This window comes from Myiozetetes cayanensis, unplaced genomic scaffold (genome assembly GCF_022539395.1).
Source record: "Myiozetetes cayanensis isolate MyiCay16 unplaced genomic scaffold, myiCay2020 scf1, whole genome shotgun sequence".
Classification (NCBI taxonomy): Eukaryota; Metazoa; Chordata; class Aves; order Passeriformes; family Tyrannidae; genus Myiozetetes; species Myiozetetes cayanensis.
The window spans coordinates 125392427-125412572 of NW_026086604.1; the positions used below are offsets into that span (position 1 = coordinate 125392427).

Below are 20146 nucleotides of genomic sequence, written 5' to 3' on the forward strand. Positions count from 1 at the left end.
GGTTTAAATTCAGAACCACCAACCAAAACCAGTTTATAAATTGGTCAGATTTGGTGTTATTCAGATCAGAAAGGACTTGACCAAGTACCATTTGGCACTTCTTTAAATCTGTTGCGTCTCATGTGAGATTATGTAATAAATAACTGTTTTCCTCAATGTTGAATATAAAGTTCTAGAATGAATGTGTGATTTATGCAAGATATGTGCATTGACACCTACCAGCAAATGCATCAGATGCCATGTTATGGTTGCAATGGGTTTTGCTTATAGATTTTTGGATTATCTTTTACCTTGTGTGTCATAAAACTGGGAGGAAAAAAAAGGTCACCATTTTGCTGTCTAAAATCTTAAATAAACATCTAGGATTCTAGAAGAATTACACAAAACAAAGCTTTTAAAGTCCTTGTGAACTTTCCATTCACAGTAAACATTCATTATGTGGCCTGAATCTGACTTTACCACAAGCCTAACCTCAAGAGGTTGGGAGATGTCTCCTTCTGTCCTGCCACTAGAGATAGGAGGAATGTGCCTACACAGTCCTTTTCAGCACCATATCAGCCTTGTGACTGCTTCGTTCCCAACTCCTTGAATGTTTTTACACAAAGTAATAGCAGTTAGAAAATATATATTCTTCATTGAAGAGATTACTTTTGTGTAAGAATTAGATGTAAACCACAGGGGGTTTTTTTCCTGTTGAGAGTGTATGTCATCAACACTGCTGATATGTTCCTTTAGACATCTGCTGACATGGGACAAAACTCACCTGACTTTTGATTTTTAATTACTTGCTGTTAAAAAGAGAAGGGCAAAATGGTTGGTTTCTTTTTGGTTACTTTTTTTTTTTTTTTTTGAAGGGTGGTGGAGAGAGGGGGAGCAGTTGTATCTCCATGATAGCTATGAACGGCCAAATGTGGAAAAGCAGATTGTACTATTCTTTTCATTACAGATTTAGTTATATTAAAAATAGAAGGATGGTAGGTTTTGATAGTTGGTCTTTCAATCTAATTTTCACTTCCAACAGACGTCTACCAATGAAACAATAAAAGGTAACAACAGACCAGGGTATACAGCAAATACAAGAGTCCATCTGTTATAACTGATGTGATTCTGTAGCAATATGACCTAAAAGAGAAAATTTTATTATTATTCTAGAACCCTAGAATTAATTTCTCAATCTTTTTTCTTATTCCTTCAAATTAAGGTTGATTTCATTAGAAGAGGAGAGCCATAGCAAGGAATCGAACTATTCAGGTATTTTATCTCATGTTATCATAACTCCATAAGTGCTGTAAAACATGGAGGGGGGGTTGTTTTGTTTATTTCCTATATCAGTTTCACCCAGCAAATCCCTACAAACACATAAAACTTAAGGCGAGGAAGATCTATTAAAACTAATCTCTTACATGTTACATCCCACTGCATTTCACTCAGTCACTCTCAGATAGGTCAAATACCTTGTCTTCCAAAGCCTGATTCTTACCTTGGGCACATACTGTTCAAGAAAGTGTTCTGCAGGTTAAGAGGTGTTGAGGCAATGGAAGTGTACCACTAAGCTCACTAATTTGTTCCAGTGATTAAACATGTACTCTGTGAAAATCTTGATGAATTCAGTGGAACTTCTGCCCAAAAGCCAGGCAAAGTCATATTCAGCTGCTGCCAATGACCTTATGGTTTGTTTATTACACAGTAACACAGCCAGGCTCCATCTGGAGGTGCCTAGTGAAAGAATGGGAGGCAGCGGGCACAAGTGACAGGAAGGGAAATTTTGAGTACATACCAAGTGCTGGGAAAAGTAGAATCTTCATGCCTGGAGATCTTCAAGGCAAAATAACTTCATAGCTGTGGGGCTTGGATAAGATCACCCCCACAGGTCTCTCCAGCCTAAACAATTCATGGCTTTTAATATATCTTTTTCTACTAAATTAATGGAGAGTAATTTTAATATGTTGTATTTTATCCTCCATAAAGATACTTAAAAGATACTACATGCAAATCAAGACTCCTCTCAAATCTTTATTTCAACAGGCTAGCCATATCACAGAATATGCCAAGTTGGAAGGAACCCACAATGTTGATGTCTTGAAGACATCTTCTGCTTTATTTTTGTAGTTTTTGTTTCCATTCCACTTTACAAATTGCTTTTCAAATATATAACTGTACAAGAGATTTCTGATATTGTTGTCACTTGTCATGTTTTTAGAAAGTAAAATCACATTCTTATTTCTAGATCCAAGAGGGATATCTCATTTTTCTGCAACATCAAGTTTAAAACTCATTGTTGTTTATCAAGACTCAGTTCCTTTTGGTCACAGCTTTCCAGGACTCGTTTATCCTTTCTACAACATGGCTTATGTTCCTTATGCCTAGAGATATAACTTACAAGTTGGTGGTATTAAATTCCCCCAGCTCTGACTACAGGAACTGATTGACTGGCTTGACTGACCACCTCTAATAGTCTGTTAGTTGTTTGCACGTTTTTTTTCGAGAGTGATTTTGTATTTACTTCCAGATGACTGCTAAAGCCATTGAATAGCAATGGATAAAACACTAAGCCTTGCAGATCTAAACTAGAAACACTTCTACTTTGCAATTATTTCTCCTAACAATGTGTTTTTGACATCTGTTAGTTGTCACATTCCTAATCCGTTCAATATGTTCATTATACATGTTACACAGTGCTAACTTTTAGTTGGAAGGCTCTGCAGTGCAAAGTCAAGTTGTTTCTAAACAAATATCTTTACTGAAAAATAGCTCACAGTTTTATCAAAGAAATAAATTAGTTGTGGTTTTTTTTTTAAATAGATCTGCTTTCCATAAAAACAGCAGTAAATTATTATAGGAGCATTTAGTATGCTCCTGTTCTTTTGCTGAATCCTATACTGAATGGCATTCTGTTAGTGTTTTAACTAGGAGTAATGGTGAGCTACCAGCCCAGAGTTACCTACAATTACTTGAGTCACCTTCTTTAATTATTTTTGTTGTTTTGATGGGTTTTTTTTCTAGTAATGACACAATATTAGGACATTTCCAGTGTTTTGAAGTTTCATCCATTTCACAATTAATCACACCACATGTATCTTTGACAAAATATTTTAATATTCTTGGGTACAAAATCTGATTTATATTTTCTTAGCAGATGTTTTCTAGAATCTCAGTTACTTATGGACTGTAAAATATTTCACCATAATATAAATACCTTGTTCTGTCTCTTTCTCCATCACCCCTAAAAGGAACTGAAGTGTTTTGAAATACTTTTAACTGCTCTGCTAAATTTTTCCATCTCCATCTCCATACACTAGCAGGTCTGTGCCATTGCTAAGATTTTTTTCCTTAAACTACCCTTCATGTTTGAAAGTCGTACGGATATAGTGCCTCCAGTGAGGGAGCCATGCTGCTTCTTAGTTTTCCTCACCAACTACTTCTACTTCATAACTTGCATTTTTTTTATCATTTTCTCTGCATTTTGTCTTAATATACTGTGGATGTCGTCAAGATTGTGTCCATGCTGTTTACCACTCAACTAAGGCAGGCTTCCAGCACAGCTGTACCTTTTTCATTACAGAATTGTGGCCATCCATATCCCACCTGTCATGAACTTCTCTTTCTGATTTTGTTTTCCCCTCTACCAGTCAGTCTAGGATTGTCTTTTTCCCCCTTTAGCTCTGTCCTTTTATGAAAGCATCATGTATATTTGGTCATGTGTGTTTATGCCTCTCCTATCTGTATCTATATAGAGAGTGCAATCAGATGTGATCATGGGTTCTTAAATGACCAGCTGATTCTATTTCTGATAGCACATTTCTGTCCTAGCAAAGCCTTATAAAAATAAAATTATATAAACAGCAAGCTATTCTGTTTCCTTTAGTTCTGAACACACCTTGAAGTTTCTCTTGGAAGTTTTTAGCATTTCTCTTGAAAGGGTTTGGGATTCAATTTTTATTCCCCTGTAGAGAGTTTTATTTCTCCTTTCCAGCCTCTCATGTGAGGCTTCCAGCAGATGGGCCTTCCAGATCTGGCAATACTGTGACCAAACCCTTCCTTTGCTTTTAGAGCTACAAACTTAGTTGTCTAGGAGCTAAATTTCCTCAAGGGTTAATGGTGTGAGAAAGGCATGTTCAGCAGGTAACTCATCCCTTCTGTTTTGCTACATGTATTAAGTGGGAGGGTAGTCTTTCTCTTCACTGATAGACAGAATCTAGATGATTGTTTTGACTTCATGTCTCATCCAAGAAACTTGCTGAGAATTTAAGGTAGTGTTGTTTTGTCACCTCTGATAGGCTATAACCCTCAGGTATACATTTTCTCTCCCATTGGTCTTAGCCCATTTATTTTCCTGAAGAGGAGATGTTACTTATATCCTGACCTGGGGTACTTTGTGGGAAGATTCTTTTTCCCTATTCCCAGTGTTGGTGTTAAGAGGAAAAACATACCGCCAAGGCAGGCAGTATTTAGAGAGTGACAAGGTCCCAGCACATTTGTGCTCCCTCCTGGCCCATCTAAGTACAAGCTTCTGAAAGAGATGTCTCTGCTTCTGGAGGACAGGAGATTCTTGTCTGATTCTTGCAGTTGCCTCAGTTGGGTGCACTCAGGCTGGAGAGGACCTACGGTGGCAGGCAGGGATTCAAAGGAAGATCCCCCTCAGGTTATTAGTCAGAAATTTGCCTCACTTCTTCAAAATGCTTGTATCTTGACTCTTTCATCCATTGTGACCAGGCTTCTTTCAAACATGACTCAGTTAAAACATGAATACCAACAACCTTGCATGTTGATCCTATAGTGATGTTGTTTATAAGCATCGTCTCCTGCAAAGTGCAGTTAGACGTGTTTATGGATCTTGATTACAGCTGACGATGGCAAGGATGTCATGTCCATGTTACAAGGAAATTGTAACCATAAGCAAAACTCAGGTGAAGAAACTTAAGAAAACTACTTTTAGATATATACATACTGATTGTCAGTGTGCCATCGATCTTCCTGTGTTGCTTTTAATTTTATTTTTATTGGTTCTTTCTATTTTTTTAATTTTAGGTGCCATAGATGACTTATTAGACCTGCAACCTGAAGAAAATGGTATGAAATAATTGTGAATGTCTGTTTCATCTGCTTTTCCATCATAATCACCAAGTGTAACTTTAATCTTAGTTCTTAAGTGTTTTCACACTCTGAAAGGTTGAATGAAATTATTCTACCACAGTATTTAGGTAGTGGTAGAGGAAACCCAGCAGAGGCACTATTCCTGATGTCATAACATGAAGTAAACGTTACTGAGGATAAAATGCTTTGTACTGGCTGATTCAAGATCAGGTAGACTGGACTATATCCTGTTTGCCCCACTGAAGTGGTTTCCACTGTAAAAATTACCCCTTCTATAACATTTCACAAACTTTTCTTTTTGGTTCTTTAGTTGTTGAACTACAACTCCTGGGAATACACTAGTAACCACAAGAATTTTTTGTTAGAAATGTACATATCAGAAACAAATGATTTAGTCCTCTTAAAACCATATAAGAACTGGTGACTTCTTCCAGCCAGAGAGTGAATTAAATCCATTGTGCTGTCCTTATGCTTCCATGATAGCTCAAGAGAATGTGCTGTTTTACCATATAACATATGAAAGATCTGGGTAAAATTTTATATTCAGTTTTCATGTGAAGTCAGAATATTGCCTATAATTTTTCATTTGCTTTTCACTCATATATCTCAGAAGAATGAGTAAAAAAACTTCAACAACAAAAACAACTGTGGCAACTCAAAAAGCAAATGAAGCAAAGAAAAAAATCCCTTTGTGTGGTTTAGTTAGTCAGACTGAGAGCGTAATTGTGTTTAAGACTCTGCCTTCATGGTAGGTAAGGACATTTGCAAACACCTTGACTTTGGATTTGCCACAGGCATTCTCTTGCACTGGGGGGAAATTATCCATGTGGGGAATCACCCATGAAGGCAGAAACAGGGATAGTTCCTCAGCTGTCTTTGCAGAATCAGCCCTAATCTGTGGATAGATATGGTAGCAATGACTTCTTTTCTGTGGTTAATAAAAAAGGTCAGTGCTTGTCTGATAGTGGCATTTTCTTTTCATGGTTTTCTTCTTACTCAGTTCCATTCCTTGTTGGGCCTTCTTAGTAGAGATACAGAAAATGCATGTAATTATTGCTCATACAAGTTTAGCTGTGCCGTTCTTCTTTCTTTAGTCAAATACTTACCTTGATACAAAAACTGTTGTGTAGTGTCTGCATCAGCTAAGGATGGCTATGGCACTTTTAAATATCAGCCATTTGCCCTCATTTTACACACTAACTAGCTTCAGGCTATTGAATATTGTACTATTTTAAATGAACCAGTATGGTTAGAGGTACACTTTCATGTGTGTTTCAGAAGGAAGTCTTTATCCTGTGTTTCCAATCATGTACTGTTGTAATTATTTTTTAGTTACTCTTCACTTTTTTTTCTTTTTAATATGCGCAAAATGAGGCACATTTGCAAAGGAATATGTGCATTGCTAGAGGCTTGTTCAAACAACTAGGAAAAGAATGTAGTGACATTGTTCTTTCAGTGGTTTATTGGAAGTTTTGGATTTTTTTTCATGGACATTTATAAGGTTAGGGGCAGCATGTGCAGACAGAATAAAGGATTTTGTCTGAAAATGGGCAGTGAAAACAGAGAAACAGGAAAAGAGGTAATAGAAGATTTACGGGTGAAGTGAGAGAGTCCATATCATTCTGGTAATCTAGCAGAAATACCACATAAGTAATATCTCAGTAAGCAAGACTGGTTTCTAGATAACCTTTACTGCAAACAAGGGTAGAACTTGCTGCTGCTTACCCGAGGTAGCCTGAGCGTAAACACCACCCTGCCCTCCCCTGCTGCGAGCGCACAGTCCCCACGGGAACATCACAAAGACTGCTGAGCCAAGAAATGTGCCACTCCTCAGATTTCTGGTGGTCATTACACACTGCAGCAAGATCTAACTGCTCTTCAGAAGTGAAGCTCTATGCTGTACTTTCTCCTCCAGTAAGAACAGGACTCCTGCAGTGGTTACCCCGGCAGGGCAGGGCTTTGCTCTGAGCTGTGCTGCTGCAACTGTTCCGCTCTGGGGCACTTGTGGTTAGGTGCGGTGTTGGCGGTGTCTTAGCGGATCTGTTACAAGTGCTGCTCCCCTTGCATCAACCCTTGCAGACCTTCCAAGTTCATGAAGGAGCTTCCTGAAAGCAGCTTTGAGATGATGGTGCCCCATAGAGATCAGAGTTCTTAAGTGCCTTTGAAATAGCAGGTGTGTTTCCCCTATGGGAGGATTTACTCCTCTGCCTCACCTGCTGAATAACTTGGAGGAGTTGTAGATACTTGGACAACATTGATTTTCTTTGCTGTTTATCTGAAGATGGAAAAACAGCCTGAAAATTCAGGAGAATAAATTGTTTTCAATGGTATTTTAGTTACAGTCTAGAGGGAACATCAGGAGAATTGATGTGTTTGTAATGTTTCTATTTCTAATTTTTAGGCCCTATCAGGGAATACAGATGTATATAGAAATGTGAATTATAAAGGAGCTGAATCTCACAACTGACTCCAGTAATGAATAAAATCCTTCTATTGTGTGTTTTTTTATCTGTTTCTTAGTACGTAGGTGTGTGTGCTGACGCATGAGTCTATTTTAAAACACAGTTTTGCACTTGTTTTCCTCCTCTGACTCAACTTCAATCATTTAATGATAAATTACTACAGCTATTAAAAGGAAACTTTGCTGAGAATTCTGTTGCATTTCAGTAAAATGGCCTGTTGCAACCACTTTGCTACTCAAGCTTTTATCCCAACCCAAAAGGGTTAAAAAGCATCTTTGTAAGTTGTATGCAACTTGGAAAGCTGAGCTGATCTACCCCAACTGTGGAAACATGAATTTGCTTCTGTGCCTTACCACAAGTTTGAAACAGGCATAATTAAGATAAACTGATGTGGATTTCAGTAACGTAACATTATCAGCCTTGTTAACCACCATTTTTGTGAACTGCAGACTCCCACAGTGGAGCTCCAAATGTTTCCAAGTAAAATAACACTTGGGGTTCCATGATAGTTCTTTAACATTCCAAATATATTGGAAAAGGATTATGATCCTGGTTACCAGTTTTGTGTATTTTATATAACTACTTGACATTTCTAAAATAGGAAATTTTTTTTTTAAGGAGTAATGGCTCAAGTGATCTAAGAGCTTCTTCAGCTGCAGTTCTGGTACTGGAAAAACTAGCACAGGGAATCGGAAGGAAAGTGTGGGCCCCAGTTATTTCTCAGCAGCTTATGAGAAGTAAAAAATGACTGCAGGTTTGAATAGTGTAGAAATCTAACTGTGCATTAAAGTAACCTTTTTTCATTGGGAAATACCCCAATAATTCAAGCATTGGTCAGAAGGTCATAAAGGTGATCTTCAGTATGTTCTTACAAAATTTTGGAATAGTCCCCAACTCTTACTTTTTTTTCAGTTTATACAAATCTGATTTTTTGGGGTGTTTTACATAATGTTTCTAGAAGCAACATAAAAATAGTCTTCTCCAATTATTTAAATATTAGACTATGTACTGATGTTGGTGTGTTTAACAGATTTTTAAGCATACTTGTATTATTTTTAATGAGAAGTGAGTCTTAATAGCAGTGAGGTTATCTAAGATAATCAAGGAATTATTTGTTGCATAAGGTACAAACCCAGATGTCCAAGAGAATTGGGTCTAAAAAAGAAAACAAATATTCATGCAAAAATATTCCATCTCACTTAACATACAAAACCTAGATTGGTTATTTCTTAAGAAGTTCCTTCTTTGTCTAAAAAATTATTTCTCTTGACTCTCTTGTTCTGAGACAGCTTCAAAGGAACAGTTTGTGAGGTCCTTGGAGCCAGAACCTGGTGATAAGGATGACATGGTATTACTGAATGAGATCCTCAATGCTTCCTCCCTGGATGAGGGAGAATTCAGCAAAGAGTGGACAGCTGTGTTTGGACAGGTTGCTGATCTCACCACGAACTCTTCAACTAGAGATGGGGAGAACCCTTCATCGTCTATGGTACCAGCACCATCAGGCTACTTGCCCTCACAGCTGCTAGACCAAAACATGAATGACTTGCAGTCGTCCTTACATGGTGAGAGCTCATCTCGTCCTGTTAGTATGTGTGAAGTATGAAGTACCTAAAATCTAAAGTCAAGATTACTGTCTTGAATGTTTTCATTGAGCTTCCTGAAATGTTCTGTGGGTCTTTGAGATATCTTTTTCCCTGAAACAGAAAATCTGTTTGAGTGGGTTCTACTGTTTAAATCACAACTGCTGTCTCTGTTAAGGGGCCAGGGAACTAAAAATAATTACTGAATTTTGTCTGGGGATAGTGTTTTTAAACAATATAGTGAAAAACAATTGCACTCATTCACTTTTTTTCTCCAAAGCATCCTACGCGTTGCACGTACAGATACGGGTAAGGTAGAACGGGTTGTCTCATCTTAGCAAACATACAGGTGGATTCCTCTTGCAGTCTGTTTACTGATGCAACTCTTTCTCTCCTCTTTCTTCTATGCAGTTGATTCTCTTGGCTTTTCCAAGCTGCTGCTCCTGGGGGAGAAAGAAAGAGGGGAACTAGGGCAGAGCTTTCCTGCTGCTGCTTTGGCCTTGAGGAAGGGAGGCAGGAAGGATAGGCGGGTGATAACCAGCCAGCAGTGACTACCTTCATCCTTCCCACAGCCTGGCTAGATTTCTCCTAGGGCTTTGCAGGCTGGAGGAGGACCTTGTCTTTTTGGGCTTTGTCCCAAGTCATTTAGATTTCACCTGGGGGAGAGTGATATAGGAAGGGCTAGCAGGCTGACTCTATCCTGAAGACTTCTTCTTGGAACCCGTGCAACTGGCAGAATCATACATGATGTAAAATGACCTGTGACATTTTGGCAAAAATAAGAAAGTCAAATTTACTTCATAATTAATACACTTACCAGCAGCACCCCTACAGCAAGATATCTGGGTTCACTGACTTCAGCACTTAGTTGGAAAATGGGGGAATGACATTTGTAATGATGTAAAGTTTTAGATGTATTTTTATGATAAGATCCACAATTTTAAGCAAGTTACTGAAAATAGCAAGAGAATTATTATGAGATTAGGGGGTTTTCCACAGATTTACATATTTTTAAATGTATTTTACATATCAGTGTAATTTACATTTTTAAATGTAAATATGTTTTTGTAGGAAAGAATATTTTTGAGGGATAAATAGCAAGCAGGATTGGGTATCCTTTCTGAGGCAGCTGTTAGCTCTCATTTGCACAAGGCACTGGCATTGGCTGCAAAATCAGAACTCGGTTATGTTGCATTCAAGGAACACTAGAAATGGAAAATCCAGTCCAGTCAACATGGTATCCCAAAATATTTTTGAATTAAAAATACAAAGAAATCTGTACTGGAAGAGCAAAATATGTTGATGTATTCCAATGGATTTCCAAGGCTTTGGCAGAAGATCATGGTAATTGATGTACTGGCATTTGAAAAGTCAGGGCTAATAAGCTGAGTGATTGTATGTGATAATCAGCATGTTCCCAGCTGACTTAAACTAACTTTCATAGGCTATTTTTCCTTTTAAGTTCTTTGTTTCTTATTTTTTAACAGAAGGTGAAATTTGGTCCATTTTATATCTAGTGACAACTCAGCTTTAATCTTAAACTACATTTCATTTCACTTCACAACGTCTCTTTCATAATTTGACCTTATCAATAATAAGATTTGACCATATCAGGGAACAGAGATTTTTATTTTTTTTAACAAAATACTAACTGATGTATAAGCATATCTAGACATACAAGTAGGAAATATTAGAACATAGGGATTATATTTTTACTGAGGGCTTGTGATATACCTCCTAAACTTTTTTTCCTCTATGTGGTAGGATTACTTAATAATTATTAAGTGTGAAGTGCTACACTGTAGCCTCGATGTTGCATACTTCCTGTGTGAATTTGGCCTTAAGACCATAAAGATTCTTAAAACTCACATGCTTAACTTTAAGCACATTAACTTTTCTATTAACTTCAGTGGGATTACTTACTTATTTTATGTTAAGCACACTCATAAATCTTTGGGGCTTTGTTTTCTCTCTGCCTCAGATCTTAATCTGTAAAACAGGCACAATGCTATGCAGGTTATAAACTGTTACGGTCAGGAATTCCCAGCTCAGAGTTTTCTCTGGCTGTATTTATAGGCAGGATCTAGCACAATGGGACTTTGAATTGCTATGGGGCCACCAGGTACTGGTTTAAAATACATATAAATGTGTGTGTGTACGTATGTGTGTATATATATATATATATATATGCAATAGAAACAAAGTGTGCTCCCAACAAATCTTTTAGCTTCTCCTCCAGATACAGTTTTGTAGTTTGGCTGCCTTTCTGCTTTTTCAGAGAGAGCATTGACTTTCTCTTTTCTTGATGTTTATGACCTCATTTACTTACTTACACCATTAAGGGCTCCTCTTTATCTTCTCTACGTGTGCATAAATTCTGGTTGATAAGCAGATGCACAACTCACCATTTCCATTTCTAAATTTCACTGTGGTAATGTTTGTGAAGATGCTAACTGAAAAGCAAACTGTTTGGTTTCCTTGCTGTCTCGCAATAACCTTTTGTCTAGTCATGTAACTAAGCCATCCTGTGAAGAGGCAAACCAAAACAGGCTTAGGGCCAACAACTGCTTTCAAATTGATAGGCTGTGGTTTGTTTTTGAAAGACAAAGCTCGCTAAAGACATAATTTGTGAAATTTGTGAAAGCATTTAATAAAAATTCTGGCTGGCTCACAGGCCTTTATCACCTTTGTCTAGAACAAATATATATGAGCACTCTGCATGCAGATTTTAAAGAAGTTTTTGGTTAGTTTCCTTAGAGATACAGAGAATTGTGGTGGGCTTTAAATTTCCTTCCTATTTCATCTGATTTTATAGAAATGCTCTTCTTGACTCTTTTTAGTAGCACAGCTTGGGCTTCAAAGCTTTCATAGTCAAGGTAAGATCGGAGAGTAGTGAGAATAATCTGTTAAAGGGGAAGGAATGATGTGACTTACGTGGATGTTGCAGTAACTGTCAGGACACTGGGCACCAATATCTTACAGGGGTCCCAAAAGAGCAGAAAATAAGGGGAGGAAGGACAAAAAGAGTAAAAAAAGGATATGAAAGCATAAACTTGTAGAAAAAAAGAAACTAAATAAAGAAATGCTAACTGTGTGCACAGATGAGCAGTCCTGTTTGTGACACTTCCAAATTAGATATACCAGGTCTCTGAGAGGGATGGGTAATTGACCAGGCCAAACTTAAAAGATATATTGATTAAATTATAAATACAGCCTCCAGTCCTCTAAATGTAATAAAGAATAAGAATTTAAATACCTTAAGCCAAGGACAAAAATTGCTTTCTTTTTCCTAATGTGTTTCCACAATATGCCACCCCTAGTCATTTTTCCAGCCTGTTCATCTGGCCTCATTAACTGTATTTATCATTACTCTTTGTGGCTATAAAATATGCAGGTAAGAACAAAAAATTGTGAATACGCAGTTTCACTTTTTCCCAAATAGTTAATCTCTTTGCTGTAAAAGAGCCTTTCAAATAAAGAACAAAAAAAGTACTTCATTAAAATGTAGTTTTAAGTTAACTTGAAGTAATTCATCTTGAATTTAATTCTTCAGTGTTTTACTGTAATTTTTTTCAGAATTATTTCAAAATTAAAAAATCTAGGGTCTCTGAATAAGGTTTTGTCTGGAACAGTGGATGAATTGAAACTACTTTGGAACAGTAAAAGTAAAGAAAGGTGGAAAAAATATTGATTATGTATGTTATTTTCACCCACATGTAAGTGCTATTCTTCTCCCTACAGCTGTGTGTGACTTATTACTGAACTGGCTTTGCTGTGAATGAGTATTAACTGTGATTCAGTAAAAGAAACAAAAAATGTCTTTTAGCCAGGTTAAAGGGTTGAAAAGAGTACAGTTGCCTGAATCCGGAGATGATGAAACTGATCCATAGATAACCTGTTGTTAAGGATGTTGCTCATCTGCAGCATCTGACTGCTGATTTCTTGTATACAAGGAAAGATACGAATGGCCATAAATGTAATATTCTGCTCCACTGTCTGATGCTGTCAGACAGTGGGGTGTTGTTAACAAAGCAATTCTTCACGCTAATGCTGCTGTATTATTGAATTCTAGGATGGGCAGCTAACAGTGTGAGCCCACCATCAAGACCACAGCCAGCACAGAAACCACACAGCCTGAATGTGAATGACAGCAAAACGCCTGTGAAAGGTGATGGTCACGTATTTTTTTCAGTTTCTTACTTTTCCTTCTTAGCTGTGACTCTTGTATCTATCAAGTCTTCTCAGTTACTTTGCTATAATAAAATTAATTTTTGTAGTAGCTACAGCTTAATCTTATGCCCCTAATTACTCTGCTTCAGCTTGATTACATGTATGATATGTGCGTGTACGTACATTATATTTTTTGCTAGGCTTCACTGCTAGTAGCGTGTCAGAAGAGTAACTTACTATATAATAAGGGAGCTGAAGCTACAGTTTCTTTTTAGTACTTTAATTTTGAGTCACACAGGATAGCACCTGCATGCACTTTGTCTAAACTGAACAATGTTTTGAAGCCCTAGAATTTAGCATTGTGGCTAAAATACAAGCTACTGATAAGGCAGAAGAGCCCTCATTGCAATTTTTTTTTGATTAACATACATGATGTCAGTAATCATCTGTTTGAAACTTAATTCAGTTCTTGCAACTCAGCCAAGTGTGCATAGTCCTGCCATCTACTGAGACAAAGCCCTGCTGACTTTGACTAGGATTTTCTGGATAAGTGAACCAGGACCACATTGAATTGTACCTATTCTGTGCATTCACATTAGATCAGAAGCAAAATGGAAGATGTTCAGTCAAGAAGAAAGGGGTGACATGTATTCCTTCCCCTGATATTTTTCAGCTCAGAAAAAAAAAGAAAAAAGAGGGTTAAGGTGTTTTGGAAGCTGTTTTGGAAAGTAGTGCAATTACACAGCCACAGGACTGGCACTAGCAAAAGGAACAGCCTTCAGCTACTTGGAAGTCTGTGGTTATGAAAGTGGCAGATACTCCAGCCTTGCAGACACCAAGATGAGCATCATGCCAGGCAGAGCCTATTTTGTCTGTTAATTCCTTGTGTCACAAAGAAAACTTTCTTGTGACATTATTTCTCTGAGTGGAAGAGCACATCTTATTTCACTATCAATATCATACATGTTGGGCATAGGGTCACAAAAACAAAGCAAATTAGGAGACCTCTGTGAAATACATATGTCAGTGTGGACACAGGGGTGCAATAGTCCAGCTGCTGCTGGAATATATTCCCTTTTCACATTTTGTTTATATCCATCAAAATAATACTAGAAATTGTACTTGGGACTGGCTATCAAGTGTAACCCTTCTCTCTCCAGCCAATGCCTTCCCATTAAAACTTAATTCCAGATGAGTAATGACCTTGTGTGGTTGTATACAGGGGAGACAGAACAGTCACATGAACTGGATTTAGGCAAAGGAATGTAGTCCTGTAAGAGAGGTTGAAAGTAAAATTTGCCTTCGCTTTCACTGCTGTTTTGCAGGCATGGAGGTGTGCACTCAAATACCTTTCATGAAACAAAGCCACACAGAGTGAGATTGTTTCTATTTTTAATTCAAGTGTTCTTGTAGTTAACCATGGCAGGAGCCATATAAAACACACAGCAGACAGATGTAAAACATTCATTCTTGCTAAAGTTCTATATTCTGATAAAGATAGTGTTTTAAAATGCAATCTCTCGTTCCGATTTTCTTGTCAGAAGTGCCCTAAGTAATAAATTAAACAATAGCATGGCATTTGTCAAATAGCATGAACTCAGTCAAACATTCAGTCAGTTTTGGTTTAAAATAGCTGACAAGCCTGTACTTTTCTTTTTTTCTCTTTTATTTTCCAGAATCTACAAAGAATCCTAAAGACTTGACTGCTTGGTTCAGTCTCTTTGCTGACCTTGACCCATTATCCAACCCTGATGCTGTTGGGAAAACTGATAAAGAACATGAATTGCTTAATGCATGAGTCAGCTGCCTCTGGTAACTTACATTCTTCCCTTCATCAACACTATTTTGGAGTTAAAAAAAATGAAAGTTAGTATGCTGTTGTGAAACTATAAAGTATGTGCCATGATAATAAAACTAAAGGGAATGAATCCCCTTTTATATAGGTACAGTTATTTGCTCTTGTTTTGTATAAAGAGTTCACATTTATTTTCTACGTGGATTTACAAAAATAAGGTTAAGAATTAGGGCAGATTTCTTGCCAAATTAGATTATCTGCTAAAACACTGTCTTTGCCTGGGGTGATGCGGAGCTAACACTGGAGTGAAATACAAATTGCAAACCTATTTTTTTATAATGTTTCTTGAGTAAATTAAAAACAAAATCATGTAACTGAGGAGGCTGCACGAGTCAAACATCTATCATGTCTGTGATATATATATTACTGCTATGTTAAGATGTCAACTGAATTTGTTCTGTTAGTAGTCACAGTGAAAAACCTGTGCTGGGGCTAATTATCAAAGAAGTAAATTTGGGTCTGTGCAGCCATGGAAATTGTGCCCTTTCTGATTTAACTTATTAGACAAACTGCACTACATAAACAGAAGTCATGCCCAGGAGGCTTCTTTTCTGAGGTTTTTCTCCATTGCACCAACAGAATTTGCACCTGTTTGCAGAAGTTTCTTCAAACTGATGCTTTATCATGCCTTCAAACCATTCATGTTTCTGTTCTGATAATTTTTCATTCCGTTTATTTCTGAAGCATGTGTTATTTTGAGCTTGTTGTGACATTAACTCTTTAATAAAATGATTTTGACAAAAAACCACAACTTTATTCCCAGTGGAGTGCTGGTGTGCTATTCAATTGATATATAACAAGCATCCAAAGATGCTTGTTTTAGACAGTACCTACAGTTCATTTAGTTTTTGTAGGACAGATAGAAAATTTGAACTCAAGGCCATGTCCCTTTGCCTCGCTGCTCTCCTTTCACAGCAAAAGAAGGGGAAAAAGATCACAGAATAACAAAGGTTGGAAACGGCCTCCAAGATCATCGAGGGCAACCTTCGACCAAACACCACAATGTCAACTAAAACACTGCACTAGGTGTCACGTCCAGTCTTTTCTTTAACACTTCCAGGCATGTGACTCTATCACCGACTTGAGCAGCCTGTTCCAATGCCTGACCACGCTTTCAGGGAAGAAATTCTTCCTGATGTCCAACCTGAACATCCCCTGGTACAGCTTGAGGATATGTCAGTAGCCAGTTAACATCACAAGTTCTATGTACTGTATAGGACCTGCTTTACAATTTATTATATTTGGCATTTTTTTTAATTTGGTTGATACTCATTTTACATTGGTGAAGCTTTTCACTACCAGTTAACTGTACCCTCAGTTAATCCTTGCCTCATGGTCTATTAAATATCTGAGTACCTGAAAATAATTGTATAAATATAGAAGTTCACTGAACTGACCAGCTTCTTGAGCGCAGTGGAACATCATTTGATGGTTCCACCAAGCAGCATTAATGTGCATTGATGCCTCCATTAAAAAGCTGTCAGTGGATGGGGCGTTGGACTGATCAGAGTTCATCTGGCTGAAGCCTCAGCAAGTTTTAAACATCTCTGTTCAAAACTGTAGTGTTTGTTGTCCCACCCCCTAGCCTGGAAGTGTCAAGGTACTTCAACTTTTGCCAGAGAAGTTCTTCAGATGCTTAGCAGCATATTTTCATGTGTAATGGGAAAAAACACTCTGATCTTATCTTTGCACTCAGCCCACCCAGGGCCCCAACACTGAGGCTGGTAAGGAAGTCAGAGAACCTGATGTAGATGCTTAACACTTTTTAAAGACAAAACTTTTGTCCTTCCACAATATTTCATACTGTTCAGTACTGGCAGCTCCTTGCTCAATAAGCCACCTTTTTTGCAATGTATAACTTTCTTGTGTGTTAAGGGGGGGCTGAACTCCTGACTTGGGGCTGCAGTTCTGGCAGTAAATAAGACATCTACAAAGGGGATTAACTGGGAAATACCTAAGGTTTACACTAGGATGGACTTACACTTATGAGTGCTAGTTTGTACTCACAACAGAGAATGTTTGCCCGAAATCCTCTTCATCTCAGGCTGTAATTATCTGCAATACCAAAAATGTTAGGTGCTCAAGGGATAGCCAGGCTGCTTTTCAGCCCAGCTGGGTTACCACTGAAATCATTAAACAGATTCTTGCAACCTTAAGCAAGTCTGTGGTTGCTAAACTTGCTCTGGATTACACTCATCTTGGTAGTTGCTAAAACACTTGTGGACAATCCACTCCAGTGCTTTTTAGTAGCTGAAGCAGTTAAGCTAAAAGCAAAGAGGAGACTGTATTGACTTCAAAAAAGCCAATTAAATGTTCCTTAAGGCTCAAAAAATGTATATGTTTGTTTTTTAGGTCATAGATTCTAGACTTCCAGGATTAAAAACAAACAAACAAACAAAACAAAGCAAAAAACAAACAAAACAAAACACACACACACACACAAACTGCTGTCCTGATTGGGACAATTGAGAGCATAGGAGAAGTTCAGTGAAAGATGTTCTGAATCATCACCATGTTCTTAGGTCGAAAAGCTTCTGAATGATCATCCCTTTTACTCAAGACTACTGTAGTTGCAGGGGATTTTTTTTCTTCCTCTCCTCCCCCCCAGCAACAGCACTACCAAGTTGTTCATTTTAAGAATTGATTTCTTGTAATATGTAGTTTTTGAAATTAACTTTAGCTTTGAATCCTTTGCAATGCAGTTTTTTCACACTTTCAAACGAAAAGAAAAAAAAAAACAAAACAAAAAGCCAGAGGTATTTAAAATGTAATTGATTTTGCTTAAAGAAAAGCAATTGAAATCCCTATGCACAATGACGCATTATTATCGTGAAGATTTATTGAAGTTGAAAACTAGAGCAAGAAAACTAACATCCTGCAAATAAACGTTTTTAAGACAAAAAAAAAATCTTAATTACAGAGTTATAAACCTTACCTGCCTACTTCCAAGGAAGTAGGGAAGCATGTGTTCCTCGGCAGCCTCAGCTGTGCAGTAACTCCCAGCCCCAGCACTACTGTGAGAGGATTATCTGTGCTGTGTGTAGAGGCTCAGCACTGCGAGGGACAACAGGGACAGTTCATCATCCTGGTAAAATTACAGATTGATTGTTCTACACTCATAATGTTCATCTTGATTTAATATGCTTCATTCCAGTTGCATATTCTGGTTCAGTAGTGGATTGTTTTAAAATAAAAACAGCTGCAGGACCCCTATGGCAGATGAAAACAGTGGTAATTGATTAACAGTCTTTATTGTGAAGCTTATTAAAGTTGATGTAATTGATTCTGATGATTCAAGGTTTCTGCAAATCTCAGAACAGCTGCTTCAGAGGAATTGGAGTGTGTACCCTGGGAATTGAACACCTCGTGGAGAAAACTAACAAAATAACTTTTTCAAGTAACTTTTCTGGCCTTCTTAAGTGACCATGATTTACTTCCAACAGAATAGAATAGGACTTACCTTGTTCCCTGCTGCTGTTTCCATATCCAGCATGGGCATTACACGGATGTATTTTGAAGCAGGACCACTTGTTCACAAGCAGCCACCTGCCTTCCCCCAGCATCATCTTAGGTGCTCTTCAAACTTCAGGGGCTGTACATGCTAGAAAAAAATGGGACCACCTGAGCAACAAGGTGACTGCAAGTGGAAAAGAAGCAGCAGCTTTGTTCCAAGTGGGAATACAAAGAATGTCATGGCCTACAAGTCCTGTCAGCTCCAGGACCTGAGCCTGGAAAGGCTCAGCAGAGTAGGAGGTTGACATGAGGACACAGCACCCAGGTGTTGGCATCATGCTGCCTTTTCCTGGACCCTCTGTCATCTGCCACCTTCCATCATATCCACTGCAGGGGGGATACTGGATAAGCACCACTGAGGAATGAATGCTGGTTTTACTGCCCATGTTTGCTGTTGAGAGTATGTGGGGTGGAACAGCCTCAGGGCAGAGGAAGAGCAGTTGGAAGATCCTGTCTTCTCCAGGTGCAGTTCCTAAGGATGATTACTCAGAGCAGTAGTAAGACATTAACATAGTAAAGGTGTAGCTGCCAGTGATGGGATCCTCCTAACATTTTCCAGCTCCCTTCCAAGCATTTGCTGTAAATCCCTTTCTGGTTAGCCTACTTTTACAATTTCTGCTCCTTGTAAATGTCTTATTTTTAAACAAGCCACCATATGGGGAAGGCAGGAAGCAGAGCAACCACCAGGCTTGCCAACAGCCAAGCAGCAGAGGCTTTGCCTCAGCTGAGAAGCAGAAATGCTGACATGGTCTAGCACCTTGCTGGCCAGCTAAGCACGAACGAGCTGCTTTCCACTGTCGGAGCTGGTGTCCTCCCTCTGCGTGTGCTCAGCGCACGTGCACACACACAGAGCCTCTCCTGTGACAGGAAACAAGGGTACCACGGCCAAACGGGCCCTGCAGGTTCAGCAAGTCTGGCCTTGGGTAACCATCCAGGCACCAGCTCCAAGGCACGCTGGCTTTGCAGTCAGTCAGACCTGGGTATTCATTAACAGTGCTCTCCTAAGCATAAAATTGACTTTTCCCCTTACTAATTACAAACCAGTGTAGCCTTCCCTTTTGAGTCAGACAAGGTACTTACCTGCACAGGAGTCCTCCCTGCTGGAGTGGGTCCAGAGAAGGGCCAGAAAAACAGTTGGGGCTGGAGCTCCTCTCTGATGACAAAAGGCCAAGAGAGCTGGGGCTGTTCAGTCTGGAGACGAGAAGGCTCCATGACAGTTTGTAAGAAAGACGGAGAGAGAGACTTTATCAGGACCTAAGGACAAGGGACAAATTTTGAACTGAAAGAGTGTAGGGTTTAGACTGCATATGAGGAGGAAAATTTTACAGTGAGAGTGGTGAGATACTGGGATTGGTTGGCCAGGGAAAGTGACAGATGCCCCATCCCTGGTAATCTTTAACATCTAGTTCGAAGGGGTTCTGAAGAACTTGATCTAGTGAAAAAATGTCCATGGCAGAGGGGGTGGAATA

General features: G+C 38.4%; 1 protein-coding gene across 2 annotated transcripts in view; it reads left to right on the plus strand.

Annotated features, from left to right (window-relative positions):
* Nucleotides 1-15251, plus strand: part of ICA1 (islet cell autoantigen 1) — a 67453-nt gene extending 52202 nt beyond the window's left edge. For both annotated transcript variants that reach the window (XM_050307698.1, XM_050307690.1), the window contains 5 exons: nt 1202-1251; nt 5029-5070; nt 8846-9121; nt 13212-13307; nt 14986-15251. In XM_050307698.1, coding sequence (XP_050163655.1) covers nt 1202-1251; nt 5029-5070; nt 8846-9121; nt 13212-13307; nt 14986-15107 — 586 coding nt within the window. In that variant the 3' untranslated portion in view covers nt 15108-15251. The remainder of the gene's footprint in view (nt 1-1201; nt 1252-5028; nt 5071-8845; nt 9122-13211; nt 13308-14985) is intronic.
* The last annotated feature ends 4895 nt before the right edge of the window (nt 15252-20146 follow it).